Source organism: Tupaia chinensis, unplaced genomic scaffold (assembly GCF_000334495.1).
Source record: "Tupaia chinensis unplaced genomic scaffold, TupChi_1.0 Scaffold000366_1, whole genome shotgun sequence".
In the NCBI taxonomy this organism is placed as follows: domain Eukaryota; kingdom Metazoa; phylum Chordata; class Mammalia; order Scandentia; family Tupaiidae; genus Tupaia; species Tupaia belangeri.
In genome coordinates, this window is record NW_006159863.1 from 998599 (window position 1) to 1020450 (window position 21852).

The 21852-nt window shown below is 41.3% G+C and overlaps 1 protein-coding gene across 1 annotated transcript in view; it reads left to right on the forward strand.

The window, feature by feature from the left end:
• The window catches only part of NUGGC (nuclear GTPase, germinal center associated), a 56894-nt gene that overhangs the window by 7141 nt on the left and 27901 nt on the right, over positions 1 to 21852 (forward strand). Inside the window, 9 exon segments of the mRNA XM_006153216.3 lie at positions 1796 to 1883; positions 5103 to 5207; positions 5790 to 5898; positions 6714 to 6936; positions 7472 to 7702; positions 11489 to 11698; positions 17534 to 17709; positions 19596 to 19614; positions 19790 to 19879. Of these exon segments, the coding sequence (XP_006153278.1) occupies positions 1841 to 1883; positions 5103 to 5207; positions 5790 to 5898; positions 6714 to 6936; positions 7472 to 7702; positions 11489 to 11698; positions 17534 to 17709; positions 19596 to 19614; positions 19790 to 19879 (1206 nt within the window). The 5' untranslated portion in view covers positions 1796 to 1840.

Genomic DNA, 21852 nt, shown 5'->3' on the forward strand with positions numbered 1-21852 from the left:
CTTTCTGTCTCTCTGTCTCTCTCTGTCTTTCTGGCACGCGCACGTGACCTATAGCAAAAATCTCTCTCAAAAAAAAAAAAAAAGATTGGATCATAAGAGAATTGGACAGGAAAAACCTCTACTAAGGTTCAGTACCTAGGTACATAATGGGAGTTCCTCCCACATTCAACCAACATCCATTAAGTATGAGGGGGGTTTTCAACAACTTCATGGAAATTATATGTTATGGAAAAACTATGCATGAATGACTTTTGCAACCAGGTAAACTTATATTTTAATTCCATTTTCCACAAACTTTTTGAAGTAGTTTAATATCCACAGATCAAACTAAGACTAAGAGACCGTTTCAACTGATGAGTCATGATTTTAATTTGAGCTTAATGTAAATGATTCACAGTCTCCCTAACTAATGACCTATGGGTCTAGTGGGAGTTGTCAGATCAAGAGGATTTTGCATATTTCAGGAGGGCTGGTGACTCTGTTTTTGAAATATGGTTGAGTGACTCAAACAGAAACATCAGATAAAGAGAGTAAGCACTTTGGGCACTTTGTGTTCCCCAAATTCTCTACTATGGGTAGTGATGTAAAAGCTCCAGGAAAATATCCTCCTACCAGTCTGTGCAATGCTCTCTGCTCTGAGCCTCTATGGGTCACTGGCCTCCCTCTAGGCCTGTGCCCTGTCTACTGGTGGACTGAACACAGGGTGGATCTGACACTCCTTTTGAATATGCCTCTTCTCTCCCCCTACAGATGTCCCATTCTACAAGATATATAGCTCCCAGTAGGAGCATCCTGGTTGAAGTGGGGATGGGATGGTGAGGAAGGCTCAGAGAGAACCTCATTACTGCACTTCTCCTTCTCCACGCAATAGCCCCCAAAGTAACACTACCCTAGAAATCTTGAAGGTTCCATACATCTCCAGACTCTTTTTTTGTTTGTTTTTATTAAGATCTTTTTTCCTTCCTCTTTATTCATGACAGAGCATGTGCACACATGAGAGTGAGAAGGGGAGAGAGAGAAAGAGAGAGAGAGAGATATGAGAACCCTCCAGGTCATGCTGCAACCCCTTTTCTCTAGTCCTTCAACCTGTTGGGTCTTGGGCACTTATGTATGTGCCCAGTGTGTTTCAGGCTGACCAGGCGAGGGAACAGTGCCATGGAGTTGACTCTTTGTTTTTTTAAGTTTATTTATTTACTTCTTCCATGAGATAGAAAGAGAGAGAGTTCCTCTCCCTGCACCCCATAGAGCCCTCATGCCATGGTCTACCTCCATTCTAAGTCAGCCTAGATCATGGGTGCCTGGAATGGGTGCCAGGGAGGCCCAGGACATGAACCCAGGACCTTCCCATGTGGGTTCAGTCATGTTATCACTGTGCCATCATTTGACTCTAATGTCCCAGATTTTCACAGACTTGTTGCCACTAAATATCACTGGCACAAGGGACCAAAGGCTTGCCTATCTGGGGCACTGACATCACCCAGAGAAGCAAAGCAGCTCTGGGCACCAGAGGTTTACTCTCACTTCATAGTGAGTTTCCTTACAGATCTCAGTTAATGACAGTTTAAGCTTCTATAGCTATAGGCGTCAAACATTGCTTTCTTGTATTTAAATCAACAGGCAGTGCACTAGGCATTGCAAGAGAGTCAAAGATAAGTTAGAATGGTCGTTGCTTTTCAAGAGCGTAGAATCTGGTCTGGGCATCAAAGCCCAAACAGATTCACATATTTCCAAATATTTACTTTTTGTATTTTCAATTTCTGTTTTCTTCCTTTTTGTACTTTCTATGTCATTTCAGGCTGGTTTTTCTAAGTGAACAAAACAAGAGTTCACGTAACAGAAAATGGCAGAAATGGAGGATTTTGTGGGTCAAGAGCCATGCCCAGGTAACATCCCTGCAATATCCCCTGATGGAGTGAGACATAGGGACCGATTGCAGTTGAGACCGTATTTAATCATTGTTCCTTGCTCTTTATTCAGAAGCTGCTTTCATATGACAAGTTTTAAAAGTGAATGAGTATCAATGATTGCAACAATAATTAAAATAGCCTACTCATAATGAAGTGAACTGTCTGAATAGCAGTTAAATCTGAGGAGTTTTCAGGTTATTTATTTATTTTTTAAATGAACGTTCTAGAAAATCATCTTGAACTCTGCAGGTAGCCCATCTTATAGTGGGAGAGGAGAGGCCCCTGGAATGATGACATCAGGTGGCTTTCCGTACAAGGAAAGACGTAGGCAGACTAGAGCATCTCCTTGAAGGGTGAACCATGGTGGAGACAGTGTGGGTGACTCCTTCCCTCAGAAGGTGTCAGGCCCCTGGAGCCAACTCCGTATGCAGAAAATGTGGATGTATCACATCCTTTGTGTTTTGAGAATTGGAGAGGAAAATTTCCTCACTCCCTGGGAGCGGGCACAGTGTTTCCAGGCCAGTGGGGCTAATGGCGAGCATCTAATGCACGGCTGGATATGTAAACAGAAAGAATTGCCTTTTGGGGCACGCTTCCTAAGCTCAGAGGAATGAGATTGTTTTGCTTGGAAGATCTGTGGCCATCTCGGGCAAAGGTCTGAATCATCAATGAATCTGCATCTCTGGTCCGGCTGTTTGAGACCAGTTTTTAAAAGTGACACCTTGTGGCAGCAGGAAGCAAGAGCAGCAGTAGACTTGGCACATTTTTGGATGGCCTTTCTCCACCCCTCATGCTTTTCCCTATGATAATTGAGTGTAGAGTGCTGGAAGAGGCAAGGGAATGCTTGAACAATTAAAGGGAATAATAAAAGCCATGATCCAAGTGCCTGATAGTTACAATTTAATATGAAAATACCTTTACATGGCATAAATCCAAGACAATACTTTGTCCTTTCAAGATGGTTTTCAGTTTAAGGAATTGAAGAAAAGTTTAAACCCTGCTATTTTATTTGACTTCTTAGCCTTTGCTTTAGTTGAGAAATGAACTTCCAACATCTTATCAGATTAATTGCCAGTCCTCATAAAGTTGAAATAAAGGCCTTTAATATATAGACTTGTTGCCTGCTTTATATATATGGCCAGAATACTATGCAAATGTTGCTTATGCAACAGAATTCCTGAGGTACAGAGTTGATGTCCCTTTATGTTCTTTCCACAAACAGGTCATGGAGACATCTAGGAATTCTGAAATGCCTTTGGAACACATACCAAAGTGCTCTTCAGCCCATAGCTAGCCTAGGTGCTCAAGGAGCATGCTCTTTCCTTCACTCTTTCTCTTCTTCTCAGTTCCAGCCACTGAGCCAGCAACAGCTTACTGTTTAGTTCTAATGCAACCCTTAAGCTAAGCCAGGATGAATTCTTCACATTGAGCTCAGTCATGCAATCAAAATATCTGTGTTAGAAGGGTCTAAGGTATGAGCTCTTTCACCTCCCTGTCACAGCAAGCACGAGCCAGCCGAGATTCAGGCTTTGGCAAGTAGCATGAGTCTGTACTAGAATACTCTGTGGGGTATGAGCTGGCTCCAGAATTTGTGCTGGGAGAAGCAAGGCTGAACAGAGGGAGAAAAGACTGAGCTTTCTGAGAGACCCTGTTTGGAGCCTAGTGGTGGAGGTCATCCTAGGTCTCCAAGTTAGGCTCCTTCTCTGTGATTCTTCAGGAGAGATGATATCCTAATATCACACTCAGTTCTGAAACTTCATGCCCTCCTTAAGTTATGACTTTTAGGGATCTGCTCTTCCAGTTAAGTTCAAAGCCAGTTCCCAAGGCACACACCAGGCCCAGGGCTCTGAGTTAGGACCATTTCCAACAACTTAGACTCTTAAGTGCTCACCTAAGGTCCCTCTCTTAACCAAGTGAACATCACTGAAGGGTCTTTTCTAAAAATGTGATCTTTTGATGATATCTTTTCCTTAGGATTATGAGCTTTACCGGTCCTTCACTTCATAACTAAGGGAAACCATTGAAGAGAATGACTCTCTACAGAACTATATTTATCTGCTTCTCAATGATTTCTATTTTTGCTTAGTAAGGAAGCAGCTGCTAATGTCTCTCAGTGCAGAAGGGAAAAAATAACCCACATTTAATTTCTGAAAGGCATCTGTATACCTGATAGAGCACCCTCCCAAACTCTTATGATATGTGTATATTTTTGTCAGCTTTCTCATTTTACATATGAAGATACAGAAGTTTGGGAACCAGCGTTAGAGTAATGGCTATGTCGCTGGACTCCCACACAGTCAACCGTGGTTTGTGTCCCGGACCCGGTGGCATGAAGATATAGAAGTTCGGGAACCAGCAGTTAGTGTAATGGCTATGTCGCTGGACTCCCATGCGGTCAACCGTGGTTTGCGTCCCAGACCCGGTGTCTTAAAACTCATGCCGGGCACATGTGCATGCGTGCCCAAGATCCTGAGAGGAGAATGGAGGAGAAGGGATTGCGGCATGACCATTCCCCCTGCGGGGTGATTTCTCGCTTTCTGTCTCTATGTCTCTCTCTGTCTATCTGGCGAGCACATGTGCCCTATAGAGAAAATCTCTCAAAAAAAAAAAAAAGAAAAAAAGAAACAGAAGTTCAAGGATAAGAAATGATTTTTCCTGGTCCCATGGCCACCTTTTCATTTTTTTTTTTTTTAATTTTACTTCTGATCAGTTTTTTAAGGAGAAGAAATTATTTTTCCTGGTCCCATGGCCACCTTTTTATTTAATTTTTTTTTTTTTAATTTTACTTCTGATCAGTTTTTTTTTTTTTCTGAGTCTAAATAGACTTCCCAAAGACCTTTCTTTGGCCCACAGTTAGCCCCATCTTGGGCTTTTCTTTACATGGTTGATTTCCTAGCACTTGGCACTTGGTGAAGAATGTCCTGCCACTTTGGTTTCTAAGGAATTCTAAATAGGAATGTCTATCTGGGGAGATATGTTGAAATCTACATTTTGGAACTAAATGTAAGAAGTCCTGTGACTCTGAGAAGTAGGAAGCAAACTGGGATAACCCAACAGTGTTCTTTTCCAGATGAATTTATGAGCAGACATAGTTGGCAGAGGTCTTCTTAGACTCTGGGTTTGTGCATTGATAGAGGTGAGGCAAAGACATCACATCTTAAGACCTATATTTTTATATACTTCTGTTTACTCTAGCTGACGATGGTTTATTTAAAGAACCCATAAAAAAAAGAAGACGATCTGATCGAGACCAACGATTTCGAGCATTTCCCTCCGTGGAGCAAAGTGCTCTTAAGGAATGTGAGTGTCATGAAACTTGTTGTATAGTTTACAATGTGGCTCTGTTTTCTTCCAAATATGTTAAAATGCTCAAAGGCAGAGGAGGCTGAATTCAAATGAACTTAATCTAGATAGAGAAATCTCAAAGTCTTGGCAAAGACATGTAATTTGAGGGTTTATCTTCAGGTGTTTCTAGATAAGAGAGTTGTAATCAAAAAACCATTTTCTGATTAGAACAAAGATGGTGGAAATGGTTAGTTTTGTGCTTTAATGGATTTTATATGGTGTCCTTGCATTTTTTTTTTTCTTTTCATGACCACAGTGGAGAAGAATCTAGAAGGGGCTAAAGCCTACGGCAAAGCACATAATGACTTCAGTTACAAGTGGTTTCAGAGCAGACTGGCTCTTTGAAGATTTTCAGAATCAATGATTGCTGTCTCCAAAGAGCTATTATCTCTACATCAGATAACTTGCTATCTTCTTTAATTGACTTTTCCTTTCCTTTTATTTTTTCCTTCCTCCGCAATACTTAGCACACTCCTCCTTTGGAAACCTAATACTTGATCTCTGCCATCCCACATAATACATCTCTCTTGATTCCAGATGAAAAGTTGGAGTCACGGACCAGAAGGGTTTTGAGCAACACTTACCAGAAACTTATTCAGTCTGTCTTCCTAGATGACAGCATTCCTAATGGAGTCAAGTATCTCATGTGAGTCTGAAATCTGCTACCCTCAAACCTTACATTGTTGTCTTTCTTTAGATAATCCTAAGTGCTTTTCCCTAAAGATGAAAGAGAATGTTCAATAGAAACTAAGCAAATTACAGTAGTCATGGGCCATTATCATTATTACTTTTTATTCTTACTGACAGTTGCTGTACATTGAATATTCATTCATTGTCAGGTAGTCTGCAAGGTATTTTACATATGTCAACTTTCAGTTAATCCTCTCAGCAGCTCTATAAAGTAGGAGCTATTGTAATAACTCCCATTTTACTGAAATCAAGGCTCAAACAGGCCAAGACATTGAACAGAGTCTTATTATTGGTAAATGAAAGAGCTCTGACTCTGGCCCAGGCCATGTGACTCTGACCCTGTGCACCCCAACTCTGCTAAATTAACCTGAACAACTTGAATGGTGCCAAGGTTGCAATGTCTCCTACTCAGTAAGGATCTGTGTTGCCTTGAATTCTACTTTGCCTCTACATAAATTTTACTTCTAGGGTCAAGAATACACAATTTTCTTGTAATACAAAGAAAGATGCCTCACATCTATCTAGACATTATAGGGCTTGTGTAGAATTATCATTACCAAATATTTCTGCATAATCTCACTTGCTCCTCAGACCAACTCTGCATAGTAAACAGGGATTAATATTCCTTCTTGTCTAAGGAGAGAGAAGAGACTCAGAAGGATGTAGTAACTTTCCCAGGATTAGAACTCAGGTCCTTTACATTATGTTCCATTATGTTCTTCCCACTGAACTTTAATGATTGTGACAATGTGTATTTTAAAACTGATTCAGAAACAGACTTCTTGTTTTGATTGAAAAACCATCATTGGACCCAATCTACATTGGATTATTTGGAAGTACTGGGGCTGGGAAGAGCTCCCTGATCAATGCCATCATCCAGCAAGCGATGTTTCTACCAGTGTCTGGAGAGAGCATATGTACTTCGTGTATAGTACAAGTGAGCTCAGGCTGCTGTGAGCAGTATGAGGCCAAAATTCACCTTCTCTCTGACCAAGTAAGTGTTTCCTTCTCTCCTTCCTTCTTTCCTTTCCTTTTTTCTTCTTTCTCTTCCTTCCTTCTTCCCCTCCCCTCTCCTTTATTTTCTCCTTCCTTTTCTCTTTTCCTTTCTTCCATTTCTTTCTTTCCTTTCACTGTCTCTCAAAGTGAATGTAAATATTTATATTCCTTGTAAATCTAGATCAGTCTTTGTCGAATGAAAAGGACATAGCAGAGAAGGAGAAAGTTCAGGAGTAAGATAGAGATTCTAGCCTAGGTCTTAAATCAGTTCATTATCGAACTTTGGGCAAGCCATTTTCCTCTGTTTTCTTATAGACAAAAGGCTGGATTAGACAATTTTAGATTTCTTGACTGTGCAGCTCCCTAGTCCTCCACAGGGGCAGTAGACCACCCCCCCCCCCCCCCTCCTTTGTTTTTAAAAAAAGCTCCCTAGTCCTCCACAGGGCCAGTAGACCCCCCCCCCCCGCCTCTTTGTTGTTTTCTCTGTTATATCTTTGTGCCATTAGGGGTTTGTCGCTACTTTGCCTTGCCAGGAATGGAAAGAGGAGCTGAAGAACTTGACTAAACTCCTGCACAGGACAGAGGAGCTGGGTGGAGAAGAGATGGATTCCTGGGACAGGGATGATGCAATGGAAGAAGCCATCTGGAAGCTACAAATGATCTATGGAAATGGGGCGGAAAAGAAGTCCTATGAGGAGTTACTAAGGGCCAAACTCAGAGTGAAGATTCCCACTTCAAGAATCATCACCCTCAAAGTGGAAGAGGTAACTTCAAGACTTCCTTTTTTCATTATTTCTTCATAGTCCTCAAGGTTATCAATTGAATCTATTTAGGGGATTTGCTCATGGTGGTGTTTTTCTTAGAAATAAGTTGATACTTAAATAATGATTCAAGTTCTCTTTCAATATTTGTGTCTGTCAAGTGGGAGTTTTTAATGTTTGAATGGAGGAGGTTTTGTTCATACAAAAGACTATTAAGATTCACTTGAGGATTAGTTAGGGATGTCTTTGACTCCAAATATATATATATAAATGTGATGTGTTAAAGGGAAGTTATAAACATTTGTGACTCTTTTTTTAATAATTAATTTTAATTTTAATTAAATTAATTTATTTATTTAAATTTTATTAGACACAACACACACACACACACACACACACACACACACACACAAATAGAGAAAGTGAGAAAGCAAGCCACCAGGTCTGGGATTCAGCAACCACATCTTCCCTTTCATCAGAAAGTAAAAGCTTTCTCAGAAATGCTTCCTACAAATGTAGATTTCATTCCTCATAATTGAGCCATATGGTCTTTCTTGGCTCAAAGGGAATCTAGAGAAAGCAAGAAGCAGACATCACAATTTGTTCAGGCTAAACTCATTCCACTGCTCCCAAACAGATTAAATAAATAAAAATAACCAAAAGCAACAATAAAAACATTAGGATCTGTTGGCATTGAAGGACAGGACTGTTATTAAGGCAATGAGAAGAACAATATCTTGTTTTTATAATCAATATTCATTTTGTTAAGTTAAAATTCAGTTTCTAAGGGTGGGAGAGGAGAATGGAGAAGGAATTGCGGTGTGGCCATCCCCCCTGGGGGGGGTGATTTGGACACAAAAATGGTTTATTACCAGTTGATGATAATACGTAAAGTATTCTCAACTGGACTGGTCTGAAGTGTATTTCATGTTGGGTAAATTCTCTCTGCAAGCTAAATAATGTATAGCAATTGAATGTATAAAATAATAATAATAAAATAAATTTAAATTCAGTTTCTAAATTAAAACATTTATGGAATTAACGTTCACTTTATAAAAGCTGTGCTTTTTTTTAACTCTTTTTTTTAAAGAAATATTTATTTATTTAATTCCACTTGTTATTATTATGTTTTAAATTTGACCAGAGAGAGACAAAGAAAGAGAGAGAAAGGGAAAGTGAGAAGGTCCAGGACTTGAACCATAGTCAGCCATGTGGGAATCCAGTGCCCTTAACCACCACACCACCTACCAGTCCAAAGCTGTGCTTTTAAACACCTAGCTTTTCTTGGGCCAGCCCCATAGCACAGTGATTAATCACTGTTCAGAGGAAATTGGATCCCACATGGATAACCAGGGTTTGAGTCTCATCCCCAGGAGCTTAAATGCCAGGAATGTGTGTATATCCAGGATCCTGATGGGAAGGAAAATTAAAGGAAAAAGGATTACAGTATGACTAGACCTCATTGGGGGGTGCTTCCTCTGTCTCTATTTTATGTATTCATCATTTATTTTTTAATTAACCCCCCAAAATGTAGTTTTTATTGCATCTTAAACGTCGTCTTTAAGATATTGTTATTCTGTTTATAAATCTGGTAATTTTGTATAAAATTAGAACAATTACTTATAATTGCCTAAAATAGAATGTTCAGTTATCTCCTGAATTATTATCCCATAGTAAATTTTCCTTAAATATTTAATACTACTTCCATAATTCATCAAAATTTCATAGACTTTTTGTATTATAGTTAAAGTTTAATATGTTTGCTTCTCTTAAAATATGTTAAATACTTGACCAGGTAAGAAATCAAATGAATAAAATCTTTTCAAGGTACTTACCCATCTCTGTATAGAAAATGAAGCAAATATAGTATCCATTTATTTTTTTTTATTTTATTTTATGATTTCTTATTTAAATGTAATCATTGTACATCTTTATGGCATACACTATTGTTTTTATTGATTTATTTTTTAGAGAGATTTTTGCTATAGGGAGCACATGCTCACTAGAAAGACAGAAAGAAAAAGTGAGAAATCACCCCTTTGGGGGGGCAGGCTGGAGGATATGTACATCACAATCTCTTCTCCATTCTCCTCCCTGGATTTTTGGGCACGCCTGCACACAAGCCCGGAGTGAGTTTCAAGCCTCCTGGTCTGGGACTTGGACCATAGTTGACCATGTGGGAGTCCAATATCTTAACCACTATGGCACTTGCTGGCCCCTGATTTAATGTTTTGAGTTTTCCCCCCAATCTCCTCCCTCCTGCCTCCCTAGTGCCCATTGCTCTCCCACAGTCTCTAGTATCCACAGTTGCTCTCCATATTTTATACCTTCCAATCTTTCAGTTTCTGCCATAGAGTCTAGACATTCAGTATATATTAAGTGGGAACCTACAATGCCTCTCATTCATAGTCTGGCTTATTTCACTTAGCATTAAATCTGTAATATGTAAATTTATAATATTTAAATGGATATTGCCATTAAAAGTGATTATATTCCTAATACCTAAAACATGTACTGAACATTTGCAAAGAAACAGAATTATTAGAAACTAGTTAATTTATCTGTATACACACAATTTACACAAAGGTAACAATATTATATTTGCTTCTTCACCTCTGTATTTAGAAATTCTCCCTCCCAGTATTACATCACTATCCATTGAAACAAAGAGAACTAAATTACCTGCTTCGTGAATGAGATTATAAATTCAGGGTTTATAATATATCCTAGAAGGGTGGCTCCATGGCCGGGTGCTTAAGACAGCTATATCCCACATGATCTACTATGTAGTTCAAGTCCCAGACCCAGTGGCTTGAGAAATACACTAGGCATCTGTGCATGTGTGCCCCAAATCCCCAAAGTAGGGAGAGATGGAGGAGATGAGATTGCAACATGACCATATATCATGGTGGTGGTGGTTGGGGGGGTTCTTTCTTCTCTCTCTGGCAAGCACATGTACACTCTAGAAAGAAGTCCTAGAGATGCATACATATCAAGATTTACTTTAGTACTTGGAAGATAAATTTAAAAAACCTTTTTCAAAATCAAATTTTAGATGAATTTTCAATTTGGAAAATATGGTCACTATATTATTATTTATTTATTTATTTATTTATTTTTGGAGAGGTTTTTGCTATAGGGCGCGTGCGCTCACCAGACAGACAGAGAGAGACAGAGAGACAGAAAGCGAGAAATCACCCACCGGGGGGATGGTCACGCCGCAATCCCTTCTCCTCCATTCTCCTCTTGGGATCTTGGGCACGCACGCACACATGCCCGGCGTGAGTTTTAAGCCACCGGGTCTGGGACGCGAACCGTGGTCAACTACGTGGGAGTCCAGCGACATAGCCATTACGCTAACTGCTGGTTCCCTATATTACTATTGATGTTCTATAATCATTGCTGGCTTTCTGGCTATTAACATGCCCATGTGGGCAGAATCCTTTCTAAAATTTATAAAAACAGATATGAATTACATTAATTTCAGAATTTAATGGGATTTAGAAGATAACTTTGTTATCCAGTGATATTATAACTTTACTGAAGTCCCATTTTAGCTGAGTTTAATTTCATTAATAAGTTAAAAACCTTGAATTTCTGATCTCAGGGTTCTTCCTGGCTCAAGGCTTAGACTCTAGCCCTCACACTCCTCATTCAGTGCTGCTTGTTACCAGTACTCGGCATACTTTGGATAAACGTGAATCACAGCCAACCTGGTGTGAAGAGCTGGAAGAATGGCTGTGTGTCTCTGTGTGTGAGACTGTGTGAGACTTTGTCCTTTTTCCATAGGCAGAAGAGCTGTCAGTCAGGCTGGATCCCTACATCCGGACTCAGAGGCGCGAATGGGATGGAGGATCCCCTGAGACACAAATCTGGCCCTTGATCAAATATGTGGAAGTGACTCTTCCCAAATCTGAGCTCATTCCAGAAGGTGTCGTGCTGGTGGACATTCCAGGCACAGGTGACTTCAACAGCAAGAGGGATGAGATGTGGAAAAAGGTGATTCTCTTTCAGAGAACTTCATTCCCTTTTCCTTTAACTCCCCCACCCTTTCAAAAATAACAAAGAGTGTCCTGCTTTCAGTTTAAGGGATTTTCTGAGACAATCAGAATTATATTCTTTTACTTTCTATGTTCTAAGCCTCTAGGCAATGGCAGGATATGGATGGCCAGAGAAATGGGGAGGGAAGAATCACAGGGTAATCTTCATAGCTGAAACAAGAGTGTATGATGCAGGAGAAGGGCCAGCAATGGGGTGGCCTAAGAGTAAGCAGAGCAAGCAGGGACAGAATGGTACAGGGAGGCCATTCTGCGTGCTCTCTTGCATCTGTATTTGTCTTTGTGCATCTCTCTGCAAAGTCCTGCTTCTCTCTTAGCTTTCTTTTCTTTCTTCTTCTTCTCCTCCTCCTTCATTTTTTTTTTTTTGAGCTTCTTTTGCAATAGGGTATGTGTGCTTGCCAGAAAGAGAAACAGAGACAGAAAGCAAGAAATCACTTCCGAGGAGGGGTGGCCATCCCTTCTCCATTCTCTTGGGATCTTGGGCATGCATGCACATACACCTGGCATGAATTTAAGCCACTGGGTCTGGTACTTGAACCACGGTCGACTACATGTGAGTCGAGTGACATAACCATTATGCCATCTGCTGGTCCCTCTCTTAGCTTCCTGCATTGAACCATTAGCATCCACACTGTGGAAAACAACCACCTGAGCCCTGTCTCTAAAAGACCTTGCAGTTCATGTGCCAATTACTATCTGGCTATAGTCTTTATGTCTTTCTGCTCAAATTCCTAAGAAGAAAAATCTGAATCTGAAAAATCTCAGCCAATAGATTAGCTTTCTGGAGTATGTATCCATCCCTTATGCAGTGATCTGTGACTGAAGGTGGTGGTTTGGATGCAGGCCCACCCTTTCTCCCAAAGGCTTGGGTAGGAAGTTCATTTCCAGTGAATGGAATGAGCAGGCACTCCCAGATGTGTTTGCCACCCGAGTTAAACATAAAGGTAATTTTATCTGCACCTAATTATTAGAAGTTGAGGTAGTTCTAAGAATGTATCGGTTTGTTCATTTGTTTTTTAAATTTATTTATTTAATATGCTGTATTATATACAGTGTACTAGGATGAAACTCCAAGGATTAAAAGATTATAGCTAATAATAATAATTGTAATAGATGCTGATTGAGCATTTACTTTGTGCTAGGTGTTATTCTAAATAAAGTAAGCTACCCATTGTAACACTGGGATTTTAAATACACAAATGATGCCTTGGGAGTTTCTGCTTCTAACTCCTCCTTTATCCAACATGATCAAACAAAAACCAATGAAAAGCAAATGAAAAGTTGCAAAGCATGACCTGTTAGGTTAAGAAGTATATGCATGTGTGTGTGTGTGCATGTGTGTGTGTGCATGTGTGTGTGTGCATGTGTGTGTGTGTGATACTCATAAATGTATAGAAGGAAAATCGTACTTTCCAGAAGATACACACCCAATTATTAACAGCAGCTTCTGTGCTTACTACCACTCTTGACTGTACATACCTCTGTACTATTCATGTATTTTGCACAAACATGTATTGCTTGTACAACTAAAATGTCGAAAGTGGAATAAAACAATGTCGTATGAGAAGCAAAGCTTTTCCACAGAGACTTGGGGTTTAAGAGGAGAGTTAAAACATACAGATGACTAAATAAATGGAAGAAGGTGATATAAGAAAGACATGAGGTGTTATGAGCACTTGAACGTACAAGTTACCTCCTAGGAGGTATCTTGTTCCTTCAACAAACACCTGTTGATCATCCACTCAATTTTGAATATGTTATGGCTGGACAAAGTCTTTGTCTTTTGACATTTTATAGATTATTCCAGGACCCCCAGCTGCTGTGCTGCTGAGGTCTGCCTGCCTCAGGAGGTGGGCAGTGGACAGCCGGCAAGTGAGAGAGGCTATGCCTGTGTTTGCAGCCATTCCCCTTTGCTCGCATTGCTGCCTGGGCTCTGCCTTCTGTTGGATCAGTGGCTGTACTGAATTCTCATGGATGTGTGAATCCTACTGCTGTGTGATTGTATCATTGCATATTGCAATGTGGTAGTGGTGGAAATGGGGTGCACGGTGGATGTGATACACTTGGGTTATCCCAGGACAAATTCCTCTCCCAAGTCCATGGAGGGATTGTCTTCCATGAGTTTACTCTCTGGTGCTGGGAAGGTTGGTGACTACTGGTTTATACTAATTAATAAGCTATTATATTTTTTTCTTTTAAAAAGAACAAAGTGATTAATTTCCCTTTTGGAGTTTGGTTGAGCTTCATAGAGGACACTGGAGCTCAGCCTTCAACAGACAGTGAAGGGGGTTGGGATGGAACTGTTGAGCACCATTTCAGGCCAAGGACCCAGGAGTGAGGAAGCTGGTGTTCCAGGGGAGGGTGTTCCCTCTGGGTGGCTGGAGGGAAAGGAGCAAGGAGTGTGTAGAGGAGTGAGGGGACAGAAGACAAGCCTGGACAAGTTGCTGCGGGGTGTAGAACTGCTACACCAATTTGGTTTCTTGGGAAAACCTGAAGGAACAAGGGTCCAGGGCATGTGATAGAGGAAGAAGGGCGAGGCAGGCAGAGGGAACTATGGGGCACAGCCTGGGAACGCAGGAGCACAGGGCTGGAGTGAAGAGCCCAGCAGCTGCTGGAGAATTCAGTTCTTTTAAACTTTGCAGGTCTTAGCTAAATGAGCACCTGTGGATCAGGGAGCTCCTTGACTGCTGTTTCTAATTGTGATCTAGAGCAGGATGATGGCTTGTATCAATAGATAATCCAAACTTATGCCCTGGTGGCACAGATGAAGAAAGGAAGCCTCAGAGACAGGAAGTAACCTGCCTAAGACTACACAGCTTGTGAGTGGCAGAATTTTAACTAGAGATCAGATTTCCTGACTCCTGTCTACCACCCTCCTTTCCTTCCCATCCTGGGATATCCATTGTATCTATTACCTTAAAGATGAAGGCAGTTCCAGCCTCATTCCTCTTGGTCAGCAGGCTCAGCGCTGGCCATGTGAGCCTCAGTTTCCATAGGAGCCCATGGAGTGGAATCACCATCCTTGGCTAGTTCCAGGCGAGGCCAAGGGAGCCACTGCTGAGGGAGGCAGCCAGGCTCTCTCGCTGGAGGAGCCCTGGTTGCGGTCAGTTCAGATGTGCTGGGCAGCTTATCAAAGCCAGAGGACCTGGCTCAGAATGCTTGCTCCAAGGAGGTCGGGCTGAAGTGAAAGGATCGTTCCCAGAATGCTCTGCTTGGCCTTGCTCCCTGCATTCTTGTGGTTTCGTGTTACCTCTCACACGAAATGACTGAAGATTGCCCTCTTTCCAAGGAGAACTGAGCACGGAGGCCCTCCCTCCATCTCTCTGGTTGCCAGCTTTGCTGTCCCTAAATGCTATTATGAATTCATATGGCCCTGTAGTTTTAGTCTTGTCACATAACTCCAAGGCCCATTCTCATCCTGGGGCAAGATAAAGCCAGAGATGGCAGGGGTCGAGTCATTTTTGTTTTATAGATACGCTTTTTTCTATCCTCCTGGCTTTCGCTTTACCAAATCTGGCAGTCAGGAGCTTAAACTCTGGGTGGGGCCTGAAATTTAAACACGATAACCTTTATGAGTATAGTCCTTTTCTGGTGTTAATAAATTTATGAAGCACATGTTGTTTACTGTAACTGTGGGGAATACTAGGGAAGGAGTCCCTGTATGGAGGTGCTCTCTACCTGGTGTCATCACTACCTTCCACAACTGACTAGGTAGTTTGCTGCCCAGTGTTGACACTGAATAGCTCAAATCTTCTCTAAGCGAATTATAACTTGGCAAGTGAGAGGCAGCAGTTATTTTTAGTCTCCTGTTTAAATGTAAATTCACTCACAAATAGAGGAGGGTCAGATCCCAAGGTATGTGGCCCTAAACTAGTCTCTTCATCTCTTGATTCCTGTTTATTTTTTCATAATCCAAGAGGTTTATCCAACTCAAGAAATCGATACTTTCTGAGCAATGATCTATGAGAGTCACAAGATTTAAGGACAAGGATGGGGGGAATTGAGTAGATGGTGGCTCCAAATCGCTAACTTTCAATTTAATCAGGTTTTAAAAGAGAGAGAAAGAGAGACAGCACCCCCAGAAGGGCCTTGACTCCTCAATCCTCTCTCAGCTTTAGCCAACCCTGGCTCATGGGTGTGAGTGTACCCGGTGCACTCAGGGAGGTCTCCAGACACAAACCTAGAACCTTCCCATCTGGGTCAGCCTTGCAGAACGTTCTGTTTATTACTGTGCTGCCATCGTCCTCCAGACCAGTTTTATTTGAAAAAAATCAAGCTTATACATTAGAATTCTTCTTAAGATTTCATTTGAAAAAGGTTTTCCCTGCTAAAATCAAGTTTGAAACTCACTGGTCTCTTAACCCCTTGACTTTTGAACCAGGCAATTCTTTGTTGTAGGGGGGGCTGTCCTGGGCATCATGGGGTGTTTAGCAGCATCTTTGGATTTTACCTGCTATCAGCCCCCAAGTTGTAACAACTACAGATGTTTCCAGACATAGCCAAATATTCTATGGGTCACCGCTCTGCTAGCTAAAATTACTGGTAAAAAAGCAAATAGTGATTTAATGATCAGTTGACAAACTCCTCGTATATGTGCAAATTACTATCCTGAGAAACTACAAATGAACTGAAACCCTGAGTTGGGCCATCTTTCATTTATATGCAGACAAGCAAAATAATACAAATGTCACAAGGAAGCACAAGTACTTGTCACTTTAAAGTTGCATAGTTAATAAAGCAATATTTATGCTAGTAATAACATGTTCACTGTCCTTTGCAGCTTTATAATATGGTTTATGGCTCCCTGCTGCCACATGGTGGCAGTAGGTGAAACATGCAGGGACAAGCATCAGAGTGATGCCACTAGGTGACAGCTTTGAGGCAGATTCATGACAGAAACTGGTTGGGCAAAAACAGAAATTTCCGCTAGACGGCAACTGAGGTAAAGCAAGCCAGTGATGGCTCTGTGACAGGAAGACTGATTTCTTGAATTCTAACAATCCAAACAACTGAGGTAAAGCAAGCCAGTGATGATTCTGTGAGTGGAAGACTGATTTCTTGAATTCTAACAATCCATAATGCCACAAAGCCTAGCTTGGTGGCATAGGTGGTAGCAACCAAACTGCAGTGCTGGAAGCCATATGGTGACCTGAGTTCTGATCCCTGAGGTAGCCTGAAAACATGCCATTGTCTATGTATATGTGCCCAAAACTTTGATGAGTTGGAGGGCCAGGGACAGGGGATCACAGTGTGAAGGGACCCTGTAAAGGATGCATCTTTTGCTCTCTCTCTCTTTCATGTGTATGCATGTGCTCTGTATTATGAATAATAATAATAAATGCCACAAACATCTATGAAGCCTTTTGAATGGGTGAAGCACTGTGCTTGAAGTGATGTGGTTTTCAAGATGAAATTAGCCCTTTCTTACCAGAACAGGGCTGACCCTGTACAATAACTCTGCGCGAGTGATACTAAGGTAGGTAAGTCCAGGTGTTATAAGATGCAGAGGAGGTATGGTCAGCTCGTCCATGGTGGACCTTAGCAGAATCTTGAAGAAGAGATGGAGGCTAAGCAGAGGTTGTAGCATAGGCAAAGGCCTTGAGAGTTAAAAGAGAAAGTCACGTGCAAGAAACTGCAAATAGCTCTGATACATGGAGAGTGCAGTAAGGTTGGGACTGGAGGGAGAGGGATGACTTAGCGATCCATGCAGGAATCCTGCCCTCCAGAACCGAGTTGCCATTCACCTTCTGATGCATACTGTGGGCATGTTTCACAGACCATTGATAAGTGCTCAGTGATCTGGGTGATCAGCGACATAGAAAGAGTTTCTGGGGGAAGAGCCCATGAAGATCTTCTGAATGAGAGCATCAGAGCCTGCCAGCGAGGTTTCTGTGGGGACATTGCCCTGGTGATTACCAAGACTGACAAACTCCACCTGCTTGAATATCTAAGGTATTGTGTGGGCCTGTAGGGGCGCAGGCCCTAGCCGAGAGCACTGGCACATGACTTTGGGAAGTGATTGTTGGGGATGAAAGCAAAGGTTGGGTGACTTCCAGGGGTATCAGGACCCTTGAGTAGATTGTCTTAGAAATCTGGATTATGTGGCCTTCTTGCAGGAGAGCTGTTTAGCACCAAGCCAGTTGAACTCTACCCACTTCCAAGGGTATCATTCAAACATCTGAGTATCAAATAGCACCTCCTGGATTGCGCAGTGTCATGATCCCACTGCCATCACAAATATGGAAAGTGTAGTTGCCCCCACGACTAGGAAGCCCATTCTGTAATGCTATCTGGCCTACGCAGTACAGCTTCAAAGGATCAGATTCTGTTTCAGATGTGCCTATTCCCCAGACTTCTTACTCATTTGGAGTAGGTCCTCAAAGGTTAGAACTTTGGTCAAGAATAGATGCATTCTCTTAGAGGCGTGGTCTAATAAATAATAATGAAAGGTAAGTATTTTAGAGCCTAATAGATATTTACAGGTGTTGGTTTCCATGTAGGTCTCTCTTCTCCCTGTGTCAAGAAAAACTATACCAGGAACCAGCAGTTAGCGTAATGGCTATGTCGCTGGACTCCCACGTAGTCGACCGCGGTTCGTGTCCCGGACCCGGTGGCTTAAAACTCACACTGGGCACATGTGTGTGTGTGCCCAAGATCCTGAGAGGAGAATGGAGGAAAAGGGATTGTGGCATGACCATCCTCCCTGGGGGGTGATTTCTCACTTTCTGTCTCTATGTCTCTCTCTCTCTCTGTCTGGCGAGTGCACGCACCCTGTAGTAAAAGCTACTCCAAAGAAAAGCTATACCTTATCTTCCATACTTGGGCACTTTGGGGAGTGAAAGGAGGTATTATTAGTCTTTCCAGAGGGTCAGCGGTTATAAACTAGGCTCTCCTGGGTACATGGGGTGTGTGGTCATGAGACGTATTGTCCTCGGTGCTTCTGTGGTCACAAGAGCTTCTTTATTTGCCCTCTGTACCACAGCCCCTCTGCCCACTTAAACTTAAGTCTGACTGGTTTCTCCCTGAATCCACGTGCCCTCATGGTCTAGGATGGCTTTTCAGCTTCATTCTTTAATTCTTTTTTAAAATTGCCCAAAGATATGTGCACTCCCAGAGAGAGAAAGAGAGAGAGACTGAGACAGAGAGAGGGAGAAAGCAATCCCTCAATGGGACATGGTCATGCTGCAATCTTTCATTTCTCCATCCTGTTGGGATTTGGAGCATGCATGTACAGGTGCCCAGTGTATTTTTCAAGGCACCAGGGTCAGGATGGTGAACCCCGGTTGCCATGTGGAATCCACTTCTCTTAACTACTAACCCAATGGGCCAGCCCTTAGGTTCATTTTTATTCCTTGCAATTCCTCCCACCCTCCCCCATCACAGAATAATATTTCAAGCTCTCCCTTTCCAGTGCCAACACTGAGGCTAAACATAGTTAAATATGATCTAGTAAATGGTTATTGCATGCTGTGGTAGGGGCTGCAGACTCAGAAGTACATCCCCTGGTGTCTGAACTTACTATCTAAAAGAGGGTCAAATGTTATACAGACGAGCACAGTGCTATGGGAACCCAGAGTGAGAGGGCTGCATTTGACTGGGACAGGGAGTGAAGTCGCAGACAATTTCACAGATGACAAAACACTGGTATAGCATAGAGAAACAAAGACACATTTTTCAAATGGACTCTGGAGGTGAGTCAGAAGAGGGTACTGGATCAAAGAACTTATCCAAAGGCAGAAAGGCACGGCAGTATATGATGCTTCCAGAGAAAGTCAAAAGACTGCCATGATGCCTAATAAAAGTGAAGTAATTGTTATATTTTTCTAATTTCATTTCAGGGAAAGAAAGGTGGGAAATGTAAGTATGGACTAATTGTTTGTAAACAAAACATTTTAAAAATTATGATTATATAATATTGATATATGCATCTCTGACTGCAAATGTATTTGACTTGCCAAAAAATGTGTCTTATCCCTTTATTGCTGTTGATAACCCTGGACTCGGCATGCATTTGTTTTCTTTCACTACCTAGCAAGCTGTCCAAAGTCAGCGAGAGGCTGTTTTAGAAAGAAATGAAATGATAAAACTACAAAGGAATAGAATTCTCAAGGAAAAGCTGAAGGTGAGCTCATAGACTTCCTTATGTGTTTTTCTGCTTCTCAGTCACCAAATGCTGAGAAACAAGTGTATGTTTGGTCTTACGTAGTAGCAAGAGGAAAAGTCATAGAGTAGGCAAGTTATACTTCACTGCATCCTGTTGCCTAATGTCTTTGTGATCTTGGGTAAGTTATATTACCTTTCTGAGCCTCCATTTTCTCATCCATAAAATAGGGAAGATAATAATGTCTACCTCCAGTGTTTGTTGGAAGAACTGAATGAGCATGTTGTCTGCTGAGACATGTCCAAGTAACCCGGGGATCACCATATAGCTGAAGGTGTGCTTCAGTGGGGGAATCAGAGTGCTAAGGGAACACAGAAAAAAAATGCCTGAATCATACTGGTAGTAGGTGGAGATGGTATTTGGGGGCAATTAAGAGAAAACTTCTTAGCTCTCTTGGGCAGAATTTTAAGGAGTTAACAGTCTTTAGTAAAGTGAAGAAATAAATGAAAGGGCATTTGAGACAGAGGCAATCATGTGTTAAAATAGGCCTCCATGTTTGGTGAACTGCACGAATAGTTCTTTGCTCAGCAAAGAGTATATGAAAGGGGATGTTGGGAGGTAAGGCCCGAGCTGTGCTTTCAAACTTGAGTAATCATTCTGTGGGAGTTTAACTGCTTTCTTAAATTATTTTCACTGTTGTGTAGGTAGGGATAACTGGTTGGTGTGGTGTTTAAGGTGGCTGGATCCTACATACCTGACTGCATGGTTTGAGCCCCAGACCTGGCAACTTGAGAAACACACTGGGTACATGTGTGAGGGGACCAGAAGAAAAGGGATTGAGGTGTGGTCATCCTCCTAGGGGGTGCTTTCTCACTTTCCCTCTCTGTCTGTCTGTCTCCAGCAAGCACATGTGCCATGCAGAAAATTAAAAACATAAGTAAATAAAAAATTTAAAATAGGTACAATGTATAAAACTTATTATTATACTCTTATACAACTATAAAACTGAAATGAATTTTAAGATAACATATAAACAAAGAAACATGAGTGCTATATCAGAGTAAGTATAATGTAATAGATGATATGGTTTTGCTGAAACTAAATGTTCAGTACCGGGTTCAACAGTAAAAATCCTTTGGCTTTATACCCAGGGCTATATTCAATTGCTTTCTGTGTTTTGACTTTAATAATAGGGATCCAGAAAATGTCATACAGCACAGAACTGAAATTTTCAGAGCTTTTTCAATCAGGTCTCATACTTATGCCAAGGTTTTCTACCAAGCGATTCTTAAATACCTCATTTAATGAGGCAGTAATTCAGTAAAGCTGTTTTACTCTCTTGAATTGTTCTTGTTGGCATTAAGGAAATATACATGTTATGAGTACTTAATCATATTATTTCTGAAACTGGAAACATGAAATACTTCAATGCACAGTTTGCAGCTGTGTTTATTGCTAATAAATGTGGCAAATTGGTTTGCATGCTATCGGGCCTGGACAACAATACACCATCTTGCAGCTTCATTATAGTTCTGACTGCTACAGTGCAGGTCCTTCGGAGGTCTGCACCTACACCTCCAATGGCAGGGAGATGCCTAATACCCAATCCATGTTATTTTAGCTTCAATTATTGCAAAACTTGTACTAATTCTACATACCTGCATTTGGAACAAATTTAATTTTGATCATAGAAACTAGGAAGCAGAAGTTGATTATAAGGTAGTCACATATATAGTTAGAGGTCCATTTATCTTTGAAAATGATGAAAATCATGAAAAATCATTATAAGGAATATTTACAGCCTTGAGACTATATTTATAGATCTCAGTTTGAGAATACTATGGATTTTAGAAAGGTTGTTTTCTCAGTAATATGCAGAGTGGATGGTGAGGAGAGGGGTACGTGATGACTACGTGTGCTTACAATTTGCCATATATGACTTTTCACCAATCCCAAAGGATTACAGGGCCTCCTGTCAGTCAGCTTTTTTTTTT